The sequence below is a fragment of the Loxodonta africana genome, chromosome 8 (assembly GCF_030014295.1).
Source record: "Loxodonta africana isolate mLoxAfr1 chromosome 8, mLoxAfr1.hap2, whole genome shotgun sequence".
NCBI lineage: Eukaryota > Metazoa > Chordata > Mammalia > Proboscidea > Elephantidae > Loxodonta > Loxodonta africana.
Window position 1 is genome coordinate 106,647,556 of NC_087349.1, and position 15,525 is coordinate 106,663,080.

The window sequence follows — 15,525 nt, forward strand, 5'->3', positions numbered from 1 at the left end:
TATTCTCTACATTAACTCAAGAGACTCAAGGGCACCACCAATGTGGTTGTTTTAATTGCCTTGTCTCTTTAAAAGCGATATGAACACTTAAAACATAAGTTATTTATAGCAGTAAGATTACACCAGTATGTCTTATTTGTGAGCTGAAACAGGTATATCAAGTATTCCTTTTTCTTCTGTTAGGTTAATGAACATATCAGCTAAAGGATTCCTACAGACTGAACTTGGTCTTCTCATCCTGCCCTTGAAAAATTCTGGGAAATGCTGTGGCCCATGCCTCAAGTATGAAAAGGATGTAAGATGTCCTTCAGCCATCTGTAATACCTTTCAGCTCTTCTCTATCACAGCATCTCTTTTTCTTTAAATTTTTAAACTTTGCTTCGGCCTCTATCCCTTACCTTTACTCTTTTATTAATTTATTTCTAGTCATTATTTGTGGTCATTTAAAGCCTTACATCAATATCAAGACTCTCATAGTATCGACAGACTGTACTTTCTACTGATTGCAACTAAATTCAACAAACACTTACATGATTATTTCTTTGTCCATGAGCAGAAAACAAATATTAACCAGGAAATATAATTTCTATTAATATATTTTGATGCATCAGCAACAGTGTACTGCAAAGACCAAATGGCCATGGTTGTGGCATAAGAACTATTTATGACTGTTCTACTTGTTTTGGGAACTCTGCGAAGCTTAGAAAAATATAACCTACTTCCAGAAAAGAAGGTTCTAGAAGTTAATTATTTCAGATTTGAAATAATTCTACAGAGGATGGTGTTCCTTTCTGCTAAGAGCAGAACAGGAAATGAGCTTATCTTGCACCTGGAAGGATTTTGATTAAAACTCGAAGGAGGGTAACAAGGTAACTTTACTTTGCAGGATCCTAATAAGCAATAATAATAAAAAAAAAATTATTTTCTACAGTGGTTAACAGTTTGCCAAAAAAGGGAAAAGAATCAAGCTGAGTAACTGTAAACCTTTAAAACAATCCTGGGTTTTATTTTTTGATTAAAAAAAAAAAAGGGGTTAAAAACAACCGTCTTACCCCTCCAGAATATTGCACTTGTTCACACACTCTCGGCCTCGGCTGACATTGCGGCAGGAGACGCAGTCTTTGGGTTCCGGGCCCCAGCAGCCCTCTGATGAGCACAAGGGATTACAAACGTAGCCTACGGCCTCTGCAAACAGAATGAGTGCCATGGTGTCAGGCATGGGCTAGAGATCAGAGTGACCACTGGAGACGACACCTTTAGCAATGGATGTTCTGTTCTCTGTGACCCTGAGTAGTGCCCTGGGGGTCTCCAGAAAGAAGTAATGACACAAAATGGGCTCCCTGGGAGGCTGACAGCAAGTTCTCTATTTCTCTACTGAGGGTACCCTAAACTAGACCTGTTCAGTACTTTGCTGATAATACCAGGATGAAGGCAATAACAGGGAAGGTTTGCCGATTGTTCATTATGTGTTTGGCACCTGCTAAGGGCGTTGCATCCAGAATGCCATTTAATTCTCTCCATAGCATTGGGGCATGGTAAGCATTACCATCTCCATTTCATGGATGAGAAATTTGAAGTCTGAAGAGATCAAGTAAATTGGCCGAGGTCTCACAGCTAGAAAGGGACAGAGTCAGGATTTGAACTCAGGTCTGCTTCTGACAGGGGCCAGGGTCTCCTCACCAGGCTGCAATGCATTCCCTAGCTTCAAAAGCTGGTTTGGGGCTCTAAATCCAGAATAGGAAATGTTAGTGCTAAATGTTAATACCATTCTTGTGTGTGTGTGTGTGTGCGCTCGCACATGTGTGTTCTGTGTGTGTGTATAGTCATTAGGGGTTGAAAGAAGCAGGAAGAAACCTAAAGCTAAAATCTAATTTAATTAATAATAAATTCAGTCAGTATTACAAATAATTGGCAGTCTAAGACTCAAGGGAAATTCATTCTATGAAGTGGGAATGATCTAGAAACAATGTTGATGAACTTCATATGGTAACTTCTCAGTTAGGAATGTATTGATTTCTTTAATTCTTTTTTTTTTAATTATACTTTAGATGAAGTTTTACTGAACAAACTACTTTCTCATTAAACATTAGTACACGTATTGTTTTATGACATTGGTTAACAACCCCACTACATGTCAACACTCTCCCTTCTCAACCTTGGGTTCCCTTTTACAAGCTTTCCTGTTCCCTCCTGCCTTCTACTCCTTGCCCCTGGGCTGGTGTGCCCCTTTAGTCTCATTTTGTTTTATGTGCCTAATTTTTGGCTGAAGGGTGAACCACAGGAGTGACTTCACCGCTGAGCTAGAAGGGTGTCTGGGGGCTCTCAGGGTTTCTCCAGTCCCTATCAGACCCGTAAGCCTGGTCTTGTTTTGTGAGTTAGAATTTTGTTCTACATTTTCCTCCAGCTCTGTCTGGGACCCCCTACTGTGATCCTCGTCAGAGCAGTCGGTGGTGGTAGCTGGGCACCTTCCAGTTGTGCTGGACTCAGTCTGGTGGAGGCCGTGGTAAAAAATAGATGTGGTTAATTTACTTCTTAAGGAATGAAAGAAATAACTGAAATGCTTGAGAATGGTCCTTCAATATTATAAATAAAAATAAATGGTCTCTTTGAACAATCTCCATAATCAAAAGGGAAGATCGTTACTTACTGCAGTCCTTCTCGCCTCTGTTGTTTATAATTTTGGTGTTCTGTCTTGAAGTCCCAAATAGTTTTTTCCAGTTTATTGTATTTGCATAGCACAGTTTTCGGTTTCCTGAAATTATCACGTCTCCATCACTTATTTCCTTGAGAGAGCGTAATCCCAAAGACGTTATGTCCAGGCCAACAACCGCAAGAGAAAACTGACCACTATGTTGATGGGAAGAAAAATAACATGTGAAAGATAAGGACAACATTCTATCACTAAGAACTCCATTTTGTTTTACTGGACAGCCTTAGATTTACGACAAACATTTTCCACGGAGTGCAAGCCACACTGCTGAAAAGTATGCACTGCAACTTTTGAAAATGGCAGGAGTTTTTTCAGCTTCTCCAGGGATAATCCAGTTCCTTGTTCATTTTAGTATCTATAACCCAGTGCTTAGCGCTGGGGCTGAATAATTGTGTCTTGAAAGTCATTGTTTTATTTATGGCATGTTTGTTTTGCCTGGGAATTGAAAACATTTTCTAATCCCTCAAACATCCAAATATACCATCCATCCAAACCATCTGGCCATCCGTCCATCCGTCCATCCATCATCCATCCATCCATATACATGAATTTATTGAACAAACTTTTTTTGAGAAAGCATGTCTCAAGTTTTATGTTGGTTGAGAGCACGTTTCCTGTTCTCAAGGCATTCTCTGTCTCATGGAGATACAACTATATGGACACATAATTTTAACTCAGTGGTATGAGTACCAAACCAGTTGGTATGGAGTTGATTCTCATTCATGGTGACCCCATGTGTGTAAGAGTAGAACTGCGCTCCATAGGGTTTTCCACTGCTAACTTTTTTGGAAGTAGATTTCTAGGCCTTTCTTCTGAGGCTTCTCCAGGTAGACTTGAACCACCAGCCTTTGGGTTAGCAGCTGAGCATATTAATTATTCACACCACCCAGAGACTCCTGTGATGAGTACAGCAATACTGAAATATGTGAGCATCATAAAGCCTGCTGAGGGACTTTGAAGGCTTCCTTGAAAGGTGGTGTCTAAGATTGGGGCAAGAAGCCCTGGGCACAATGGTCAAGTGTTCAGCTGCTAATTGGAAGGATGGCATGTCAAATGCACCCAGTGGCTCCATAGGAGAAAGGACCTGGTGATCTGTTCCCATGAAGATTACAGCCTAGGAAACCCTATGGGGCAGTTCTACTCTCTCCTATGAGGTCACTGTGAATCAGAATTGACTTGATGGCACATAACAACATCAAGATTGTGACGACCTTGAGCGCAGGAACTCCTATTTTCTCCACCACCCAGTGCTGTACTAGGACTCTACAATGTGTTCATCAAAGGACTGAGCGAAAAGCAGGTGTAGAAGTTATCCAGACTAAAGGGGCTTGCCGAGGAACCACACGACAGGAGCAGGAGGGAAGAAATCACATGATGTGTGCAGAGAAACACATGCAACGGGTGGACCATAAACATGAGGCAGGAAGGATGGGTGACGGGTCTGAGGAGGGTGGACGAGGTCAGGGCACAGAAGGCCTTGTGCACCTAGTAGAGGAGTTTGGATAGTTGTTTGAAAATGGTAGCAGATAACAGGAAAGAGATTTGCATTTTTAGGAAGCTCATTTGACACCAGTAATGGGGAACAGATGGGCTAGCTAAGACAAGGCTCAATGAAGAGACTGATAAATAAGGGGTTGGGTTACAAAGGTTTAACACATAATTTGGAGACTCCTCCCTGTTGTAGTGGTTAAGTACTATGCTGCTAACCAATAGGTTGGCAGTTCAAATCCACCAGGTGCTCCTTGGAAACTATGGGGCAGTTCTACTCTGTCCTATAGGGTCGCTATGAGTTGGAATCAACTTGACAGCAAGGGGTTTGGTTTTTTTGGTTTTCTCTCCCTGTTTCTCTCTCTCTTCCAACCATTTCTCCCTCCACCTCTGCCCCCTTATCCTGGTTCTTGAGAGAGGTGAGGGGCCCAGTGTCGGCGGGCTGCACCTGCCACCTGACTCTGGTGGGCAGTGATTCTTTCCCACCAGCTGCACACGTCTCGCTTTGGGATGAGTCACACCTGAAATCAGGTCAGCCTGCCTCAGTAGCTGATGGAGACAGTCTCCCTTATGATGCCGAGAGAACAGGGTCTACCATCCATGGCCACTCAAGGACCTCCTTATGGGCCTCTGGTGGTTCCCTGGCATCAATTCACCTTTTCCTCTCTTTCAGGAGAACGCACCAAGAACGCGCCAAGAATAGACTTCTCCTGGGAGTAAAAAGACATCCATGATAACCCTGCTTTCTTCCAACTTCTTAATGGTGGTTACGTTCTGCACTTTGAATAATAAGACATAACATGAAACATGTAGCTTTTTACAATGCCCACCTATCAATCCCCCTTCTGTGCAAAGCTTTGTCCCCCCCAGCCCCGCTCACAGATGGGCTTCAGATACATGGGGCTTCCTGTCTCCTTGCACCTCCCTTTCCTGCCTGGGTTCTTACTGCCAATACACTGAGGCACTCTGCTCCTCAATCTTTCCTCTTGACCCTTTGCTGAAACTCTAAGCTAGCTTCTTCCTTCCTCTTCCTTTTCCTGTCCTGGCAGCATTACTGAGCAATTGCCTGATGCATGACCTTCCAACACATCTCTGGAAAGTCTCCAGGTCTCCAGGGAATAGCCTGATAATGGTGGAACATCAACAATGAGACTGGTGATTTTAAATGCAAGACACTGTCCAGAGTCCTCTCCATCTCTGCAGATGGTTGCTCAGTATAATGGCTTGGAAGGCTGATAACAAATGCTGACTCTCTTTGGAGGCAGAAACAATTTCTGCCAAAGTGAAGGGCGGGCGGCTCAGTGGCTCATGTTCCTGTCCTGGGTTGGGGTGATGATCCTCCATGAGGGGACAAGCCCTCCACAGGAAGAAGGGGAGTGTCCCTTCCCTTCGCACTTCCCCACCTGTCTCACTAGGGAGGTGGGGTGCTGGGAGGTGGAGAGTAGGGACTGAGACTTGCAATTCGACTAAGGGGAGGCAGAGACTGGATTGATGACAGGGCAGAGAAAAATGGTACAGGTGGACAAGGAGAGAAATATCTTGGGCAGGTGATTTTTTTTTAAACCAGTAAAATAAGAAATTAACTTGTAAAACTAGGCTGCTATTGTTAGTTGCCTTCAAATCGATCCCGATTCACAGCAATCCCATATGTGCACAGAACTGTGTGCTCCATTTGGTTTTAGACTGTGACTTTTTGAAAGTAGATAGCCAGGCCTTACTTCTGAGGTGCCTCTGGGTGTGCCTGAACTGTCAACGTTGCAGTTAGTAGTCTAGCACTTAACCATCTGCACCATCCAGGGACTCCTAAAATTAGGCTAGAGCAGTTTAATCACTTTGGAAGGAACTATGAAAGACACAGAGGACTGGAATGTGCTTACTATGAGAATACTGCCATTGTCCATGTGGCCCTAGGGTTCGAGAAGATTCCTGCTCTCCCTGGACATGTATTAAAGCAATGTATTAAAAAAAATGCTTGGAATTTACTGCCTGGTCAGTGTGTTGAGATTCTCCATGAGTTCCCACTAGAGAAACATCAAAACACTGTTTTTTTCCTCTCTCTTGTAAACAGTGACTATGTTTGACTCAAGGCCACCAAGGAGATCATTCTGGATGAAAATGTATTTCTGCTGCGCCTGGTCCTGCCTCCACGGCTCTGTTATGGCAACCTGGGGTGTTAGCCAGCAAACAGATATTAGAAGTAACCTATTAATTAGTGGCACACTGAAGCAGGTTACTCACACACACTCACCCAGTATACCACTGTAAACATATCCCTCGCCAACCACTTTGAGAGTGAATGTGGAGGGCTTATGGAGAATCCGGGTAACCCCAAGAGCAGACCTGTCTCGCCCTCACTCCAGGCCATGTCTGTTTCTTTCCTTGCCTCCCCTTCTCTCTCCTCCCCTCCCCTGCCTCCACCCCACCTTGCTTTCTTTATTTTTTTGCAACAAAATACATGTCCCAGTTCTGGTGAAGAGGAGTGGCCATGTAATGTGGTTTAAGATAATAAGGTGTAGGCGGAGTTTCTCAGTGGTGAACAGGAGGTGTACTCAGCTGCATGTCCCCCATTGCTCTTTGTCTGTTCTCCCTCCAAGTTCCTGGAACGTGGACACAATGGCTGACACTATGACAACCTTCTTAGGAATATAAGGCTGAGGGCCATGCCCTACATACGGTAGAGCAGTTGGCTTGGAGCCTGACAATATTGTGGAACCCTGGATTGTGTATCGCTGGACTTCTCATTTTGAAAAGAAAAATAATGCTTATCTTGTTTATATCCTGAAAACTAAGCATGGTGGTACATGTTACCAGTCATCCAAGAAAACTGGTATAAATCTCTCATTGCTGTGTGAAACTTGGGCAAAGGAAGTATTCCTGAGAATTCAGGGTGAAGGTGGATTTCTGGAAAGCATCATTAGCTGCATGTTTAGTATCAGAAATGCATAGCCAGGATACATTTTGGAAAGCAATGCATATATTAAGTAATCAGTATTCTAATATAAAAAAATAAAAAACCAGCCAGGCTTCGGCATGGTCAACTTACTGTTGCTTTGTTCTGCCGCGTATGATTTCTAGGTTCTCAAAAGCGTGGAGGTCAGTCTTGTTTACAGGCCAAGCCTGAATCAGCAAAAACCCTATAAGGCAGAAGGCAGGCTCAGACATACGCCACTTCCACATTCCTTTTTTGTATGTGACGTTATTCTAAGATTCTCACAGACTATAATATGTTCAGTAAATATGAAAACTTGAGATTTGATTCTTTTTAACATCTTGATTGAAAATATACACACACATGCATGCCCAATCCAAGGCAAAACTTTTTAAGAGGTGTGCTGCTTCTTCCATGGAATTACACATTCCTTGTTACAGCTCTCCTAAAGCCTAACCCCACCCAACAGGCTGTCCCCATTGTGCTGTGACCCTGAGACCCTTTCTGGGCTCTACACTTAACTACACCAAACAGGTTCCTCCTCCCAGTTAAAGCTGCCATTTATTGAACTGTTATTACATATATGAAAATTTACATGTTTTCCTTATATAAATCCAATGCTCAAAATAACCTTGCTATTTAGGCCTAATTATTCCCTTTTTGGAGATGAACAAAATGGAGCTTGGATGCTAGTCACTAACCAATGTCCTGTCAATGGCCAAGCAAGGATTTGAAATCTGGTTGACAAGACTTTGAGGCCCACAGTGTTTCCTCACTTTCTTACCCATCCTCACCCTCTACCCACTGAAGTATGTATCCATCAAGATGGCTGGTCTAAGCTGCGAAGAATGAGGGGCTAGACATGTTCACATGAAGTCCTGAATGACTTGAGTCGTGGCTTAGTGTTGTCTGAGCAGGGGAAATTGCATTTTTAAGAAATATCAAAGAACTAGTTATTAAAGGAAGGCTTTTAGAAGAAACGTTTGTATGCTGAAGGAAAAGCAAAGACATCCAAAAGTTCTCTGTATGAAACCCTGACTTCCCACTTATATTCATCTAGTATGACAGTACAAACCTGTTATTTCTTTTACGGTTTTTAGAATATCCAGTTCCTTTGGATCTAGAGGTGGAGTGCGTGTGAAGGAGTCACTGAAACAAATAACAAAATAACTAGGGATTAACTATCAAGTCCAATTTAAAAAGCAGATTTTTTTTTTTCTGTCTATACAAGTAACTTTATCTGTTACTTACCCCTTAAATGCTACTGGGAGGATATGAAGGTCTCCACTGATAGAGGTGCAATTTCTGAAGTGTTTAATATTTGTAGCATTTATGGAAAGTGTGTCTTTAAACTCACCAATTCCAATGCCATTACAAACTGTTAAGACAAGAGAGATGTTTATTTCATTCACATTTGTTGAATTGAGAATAACTAGGTAGGTGGTTTGGGCCCACCCACAGGCACCTTGGAAGAAAGGGTTGGTGATTCACTTTAGAAAAGATCAGCCATGGAAAACCCTATGGAGCACAGCTCTACTCTGACATACATGGGGTCTCCATGAGTTGGAATTAAATCCACGGCACCTGCAGCGTTCAACAGCAGTAAGGGAATTCTAGCAGTGAGGACTCTCCACCATGTCGTCAGTCATTCATTCCTTCACTCATTCAGCAAACACTTCTGGAGGCCCACTGGGGACCAGGTACTTGGCAGGCTTTGGGGTTACTATGGTGATAGAAGGAGACACTGTCAGTGCCCGCATGGACCTGCATTCTCCTCCTATTTCTCACTTGGGCTATGGTATAGTTTACTTCCTCTAGTTTCTCTCCATGATGGCACACTCCGCCTACAGTTGTTAGTGCTGCTTCTGAGCAGAGCTGTAAATAGAGACCTCCTCAGACTCCTCCTTCAAAGTCTTTCCATTGCCCCAACTTGGTCCTGCAGCTCTTTTAAAAAAGTAATACACAGATTTTTTTTTTTTATATTGTAAGTGTAAGGTGATGGTTGAATAACATGTTGAACATAATTAATGCCACTAAACTGTACATCTGAAGAATTCTGAAATGGGATATGTTTTGTTACATATATACTCGCCACAATAAAAAAAAAAGGTAAGATATATTTATTTAAGAAACTGTCAAAAACACAGATGAATAAGAAGGGAAAAATAACCAGAAATTCCTGTACCTACATTTAATATCTTGGAAAATTTCCTTCCAGTTCTTCTCTATGGCTATATCACAGCAGATATTTAATATATTTTTTTCATGTATTATGCTGTGAATCTTTCTCATATCATTAAAACTATTCGCAAACATGGTTTTTAATGGCCAACTAATGTTACACCGTAGGGAAATACTGTAATAACCTTTACCAGGTTGTTAGCTGCCTGTTTTCTACTGTGTGTTCACCTGTGTTTCATTGCTACATCTGTCTGGAATGCCCCTTTCCATGCATGCATCCTGAGTCCATTTATTAATTCATATCCATTTCTGAATTCCCATCCAAATTCCATCTCCGTCATGAAACTTATCTCTCCACTACAATGCTCCCTCTCTGGAATACGAAGAACAATTTTTGCTACCACGTGGAAACTTATAGTACTTGACCTCTAAGCATGATCACTGAAAATCTAATTGTATCCCCAAAGCGGACTGCAAGCTACTCCCTCACCCTCTTCCTTTAGGGATGGGGCCCTTGCCCACTTCCAGGCCTTCCCGAGGACGTCCTGCTTCTCCACCACCTCCTCTGTGCTCTGATCTCTTTCAGGAGTCCACTCGCTACTTGCAAAAAGAGCTCCTGATGCCGACTCTGCTGCAGAACCTTCCAGCCTGCCCATGCTGGATCTCCATGTGCCTCCTGCCTCGCCCCTGTGGGCTGGCCTCAGCTCTTGTTCTGAGCAGGGGATCCCATGAGGCCTGTCTTGAATGGCTCACCTGAGCCTTCTATATTGCTGAATCTAATCCACCATTGGTTGTGAAATTCGGTACCAGGCTTGTTTAGAATTTCAAAGCATCTGACTGACAATCCAGAATCAGGTGGTTAAAAAAATAAGGAAGGTGGTTTCTCTGTATGATACTGTAGTGGTGGACACATGGCATTAAGCATTTGTCAAAACCCATGGGACTGAACAACACAAAGGGAGAACCCTAATGTAAACTATGGACTTCGGTAAAAAATCATGTATCAACACTGGTTTATTGATTGCAACAAATGTACCACATCAAGACAAAACCCCCAAAATCAAACCCATTGCTGTTGAGTCGATTCTGACTCATAGTGACCCTATGGGATGGAGCAGAACTGCCCCATAGGGTTTCCAAGGTGCAGCTGGTGGATTCGAACTGCCGACCTTTTGGTTAGCAGCTGAGATCTTAACCACTGCGCCACCAGGAGAAACTGTGTAGGGAGGAGAGGAGTATATAGGAATTCTGTACTTTCTGCTCAATTTTGCTATAATCTTCACACTGCTCTAAAATAAATAAAGTCTATTAAAATTAAAAAAAAATCAATGTCATGCAAGATCTAAAAAAAAAGTGGAGGCAGTGGGGAGCTCAGAAACTCTTCCTAATTAAAGAAGATTACAGAGATTACAGAGACAAGATACCTAAATAAAGCCCATGACCCTTTGCGGGGTTCAAGAACAAGAAAAAGAGAAGCAACTACAAATGACTTTTTGGGACATTAGGGGGAAATGAGAATTAAAGGGAACATGAGGAAACTGCATGGCATCCATATTAAGTATCCGAGTGTGAAACTGTCCTTGGTTATATGGAAGAATGTTCGTGTTTACAGGAAATGTACGCTGACATTATTTAGGGGAGAAGTCTTACAATATCTGCTACTAACGGTTACAAGATTCAGTAAAACACACACACACACACAAACACACACACAGAGAAATCCAAATATGTACAGAGTGCAAGCAATTTGGCAAAAATTTTCTAAATAAAAGACAAGTAGGTGAAAACTGACATCGGGGATACTTGATGTATATAGCATACGATACATAAAGAAAATGAAGAAAGATTTATTCAAAGCTCTTTCAAGTGTGATGCTGAGGGGCCTGGGTGAAGGGTGAAATAACACAGCCCCACTACCAGAGGGAGAGCCCAGGTTACTTCCTACCTTTGCGACAAGGCCCCTCACACTTTTTACACTTGCGGACTCCATCCTCCTCCATCTCATAGCTGTCGGAACCGCAGGACCGGACACACGACCCGTGGTCTGTCACCACATAGTTATCTGAGGACGAGACATGAAAGCAGGTGGTGAAAGCGGCACCAGGTGTTCATGGGTCTCACGTCCCACTCCAAAGGGGCTGATGAAAAGGACCCATAATCCCTTGACTCGAAGACAAAGAATGATAGGTTGCAAACAGAAAAGGAATCAAGTCAAGAGCCTAACGGCGCTCTAGACTGTAATATGGAGAAATGGAGATATGTCATCACAGGCAGGAAATAAAAGCGTGAGGGAGAAAACACCATGTGTGCTCACAAGCTTAAAGCCCCTATTTGAAGCTCATTTTTTTCCCCTGTAGGTTCTATCTGCAGCACTTACAGTCAAGGCGTGAGTATTTATTAAAAAGTAGGCGACCCAAAACAAAGACTGCTCTTCCACTGAAGCTGCTGTGCTTGAGGTTGTACTTCCTTCTTGCGGAAGATGTTTAGTTTTCCCTTCAGGGGTGTTGTTCAGATCTGGAAACACTTTACAGGTGGGGTACTGGAGGGACCAAGGGGCTCTTCTTTTTCCTGTCTCCTTTACCCATAGAGAAATTTACTTTTATTAACTTTGAAAAAAATTTTTTTAGTAACTCTACGTGTCTCTGTTTTTAATTCTCCAGCTAGATACTCAAAAATATACTGGACATTTGTCATTTTTCTTCTGTGAACTGTCTGCTTTCGTTCTCTTCAAAAAACAGTCTTCTTCTGTGGTTTGTTAGGCTCTTAGTGTTTTCTTGTGGATTTTTAAGCTCTCTCTATTAAGCTTCCTCTCAAAGATTATATCTTTTTATACATTGTGGCAAATTTTTATCCTAGTTCTCATCTACCTCACATTGGCTTTTTAGTGTATTTAATTATTATTTCTTTCTGTACAGATTTTCATTTTTTTTCATGTACACAAATTTGGTAGGGCAAACCTCTCCCTCATAATTGTTCTTTTAAAAATTTTTCTTAGCTCATCTCATCTTTCAGATATCAAGATTGGTTTCTAAAGCCCTTTAACTAACCAACTCTATACTTTTTGTATTAGGAAATAATTCATATCTCCATTTCCCTAAATAGTACAGCCACTACTAGAGTGCAAAAATAAACAATCAAAATCCAAACCCAAACAAAGACAAAAAATTCTGCAATATGCCTAAGAGGTCTACCTTTCATCAGAATTTTAAGCACTAAAGAAGGCATACTGTCTAATCTAGTGTCCTGTTCAATAAAGAGCTACACAATATAAGAGCTACACAGTAAAATGGGCCAGTGGGCTATGGCTTGCTGACAATCAGACAGCTGAACACTCTGGGCCACTACAGTGGGCCCTCAGCACCCAGGGGGCCCAGCAGCAGGCGTCTTTCGCCTGGTACGCAGCCTGGCCTCCGTAGCACAAGATCCCATTACCTCACCCTGTGAGGGGGGCAGTGTGGATCTCAGGGAGCAGTGTTTGCTATTCAGCATGTCACTATGCTCTGCAGCAGGGACCTGGCCCTTCATCTCTTCACTTCACAGTACACTTGTAACCACCTGACAATGAGGCAAACATACCAACCTACCACATAAAAGGCACAAAGACAGCCTGAGACAAGGGTACTCAAGGGTTGAACGTAGCAGACACAATAGGAAACTGATACTTGATACATCAAAAGGTTTTACATGTGCTGAACTCACGTGGGCACTTCTTCACACATGTGGCGCCAAAGCTGTATTTTCCCTCTGGGTTAACATCCATCTGGTATGTGGTGGGGTTGTAGAGCATCAGTGGCGGGCAAGTGTCCTTGCATGTGGCTTCATCTCGAAACTTTCGGCAGATCTGTCACAGGAAGGATGGCAAGCCAGCAGGGTCAGACCAGGCAAGGACACTTGGTGCCCGAAACGAATGAGGCATAGCACCATTGCTGATTTCTTCCCTGAAGCTCCTGACACAGATCTTAATGCTTAGGTGTTAATGAGAGTGGAAAAATCTAGGACTGTTCTTTCAGTAGAGTCAGAAAGATCTTTCTCTTAAAAGTATATACACGTTTTTTCTTAAAATACTGTCCTATCTCTGATAATTTATGATTCTGATCAGAGGAAACACTAATCTCTTCTTTATTAGTTTATAAAATGATGAAAGAGTTGACACATTACGGCAGTAGTCTTGGAGTGAAATTACATTTAAATACAATTTATATTGGGTTTCCCTTATAAAGAACACTTCAGGATAGATTTTAAACTTATTGCCAAACTGCAGATGTCTTAACTAGGAAGGGTGTCATACAAAATGGATGGCCAAATACAGGGCTGCTCTTCCTAAGCGTCTCATGCACACTCGTTTCCTTGAAGCTGTACATTAGAATCAGTCCTGTCTTCTTTGGCTTCAGAATGTAGAGGCTTCCTGTGGGCTGAGCCAGGCCAATCTGGTGGGTTAAAGCTTAAAGTGGGTCTCCTTATTTGGAAGGGGGGCCCCATCACCCTCAGGGAGCACCCTGTGATCTTGGGGCTGCCTTTAGGCATCATATCTTCTAGCCCTGGTGTTGGGAGGACTTCCAAGCTGCTGTCCATCGGAGGGGCACCTGTGTGAGTTGTCCACAGCCTAGTAGGGGCAACTGAGGCTTTACATTACAGCTTTTTCCGCTAACAGGGACGAAAGTGCGTACTTTGAGACCCCATAGGAGGATGCAGCTCAGGAGTATCTTTTAAGGCGGTGGAAAGAGCAGAAGGATTAGGGTCAGAAAATCCAAATGTAGTCCCAGCCATGCCACTCAAATCTGTGTGGCTCTGAATTGGTCTCTTAACATCTCTGTATGTTTTAGGAGATGTTACAGTATCAATTCTCTAGATTTGTAATGAGAACTAAGCAAAACAATAAATATCATGACAATGATAATGATGTTGGTAATGGTGGCAACAATAAATACTATTGGCTACAAACATGTACTTAGTGCTCATTCTAAGTCCAGGTCCTGGTTTTGGACATGTGTTATGCCAGTTAGATCACCTAACAAATAGACAGTTTATAATCCCCAATTGTCAGATGAGAAAACTGAGGCACACAGAGGTTATACAATTTGCCCAAGGTTACACAGTAATTGATGAAGGCAAGATGATCAAATAAACTTTGTTACCTGACAAAGGGTAATATCCATATCTGCTATTAAGTATGCTCACATTAAATTTCTCCCATAGAAAGCCCTTTAAATCTTGGGGCCAGAGAAGCCCTCCACAGTGCTTTTGTGTTGGGGGCGTGGGGGTGCAGTATGTAGTGGCTGCAGGACCTGATGCCACAAGGGGTAAAAAGAGCTCTGTCTCACCAGACAGTCACTCTCTCGGGGTCCTGTGCAGCCGGCGGCACACTGGTTGTGGCAGCAGTCGCTGGGGGACTTGCCGCGGCAGCGCCCAGAACACTGCTGGGCACAGATGGTTTTGGTCACTGAAAAAAAACAAAGATCACCCGTGAGCTGAAGAGCGCATGGAGGAAGCAGGGATCATTTCCCAGGGATGTCGCAGAGCACTTACAAACAGCAAACAAAAAGGTGGAAAAAAAAAAAAAAAAAAAGGATGGATTGAGTGATTCTGGGGCTTATTCCCTAATATTCACATTTGGCCAGATGAAATCAAACCATCATCCTTCTTTATTATACCTTTTGTTCTTATTTATTTTTTAGTCACTTGGGAGAACGAACCAGATCAAGTCTAGACTTTTAGAATGGCTAGATAATTACAGGCTAGTTGGAACTGAGTGTTCTGGGTAACAAGGAAAGTACATACAAATAACGAAAGTCCCTGCCAGGAAGTCGTGCTTAAAAGGATTTAACAGCCATGTTATAAGGAAACTTAAGGACAGGCAGTCTTTAAGTTTACACATTCCTGGATTCCATGGCTACTGAGGGTCTGGAACCAGACAACCACACACATGTCAGCTAACCCTTCTATCCCAAAGTAAGATTCCCCCAGAAAAAGCCCTCTTGCTAAACACTGTTCATGCTTGTATGTAAGTGAGTACCAAAGAGAGAAAACGAGAGAGAGAGAGAGAAGAAGACAGAGAGAGAACAAGAAGCCTGGTGACTCATGGAGACTAGAGACATCTTTCATTCCCCAGAAAATCTCACAAACATATAGTTCAGAAGAGGATGACTAGCAGATGAGGTGGCTGGCTTTCACTTATTTATGACAGCCTGAAGTGCCAAAAACAGCCCGCCCTGGACGG

General features: G+C 42.7%; 1 protein-coding gene across 2 annotated transcripts in view; it reads right to left on the bottom strand.

Annotated features, from left to right (window-relative positions):
* The window catches only part of EGFR (epidermal growth factor receptor), a 223,239-nt gene that overhangs the window by 48,422 nt on the left and 159,292 nt on the right, over positions 1-15,525 (bottom strand). For both annotated transcript variants that reach the window (XM_010587150.3, XM_010587149.3), the window contains exons 6-13: positions 14,630-14,748; positions 13,008-13,149; positions 11,254-11,370; positions 8,379-8,505; positions 8,203-8,276; positions 7,242-7,332; positions 2,648-2,847; positions 1,053-1,185 (exon numbers count right to left, since the gene is read on the bottom strand). In XM_010587150.3, the coding sequence (XP_010585452.1) occupies positions 1,053-1,185; positions 2,648-2,847; positions 7,242-7,332; positions 8,203-8,276; positions 8,379-8,505; positions 11,254-11,370; positions 13,008-13,149; positions 14,630-14,748 (1,003 nt within the window). The remainder of the gene's footprint in view (positions 1-1,052; positions 1,186-2,647; positions 2,848-7,241; positions 7,333-8,202; positions 8,277-8,378; positions 8,506-11,253; positions 11,371-13,007; positions 13,150-14,629; positions 14,749-15,525) is intronic.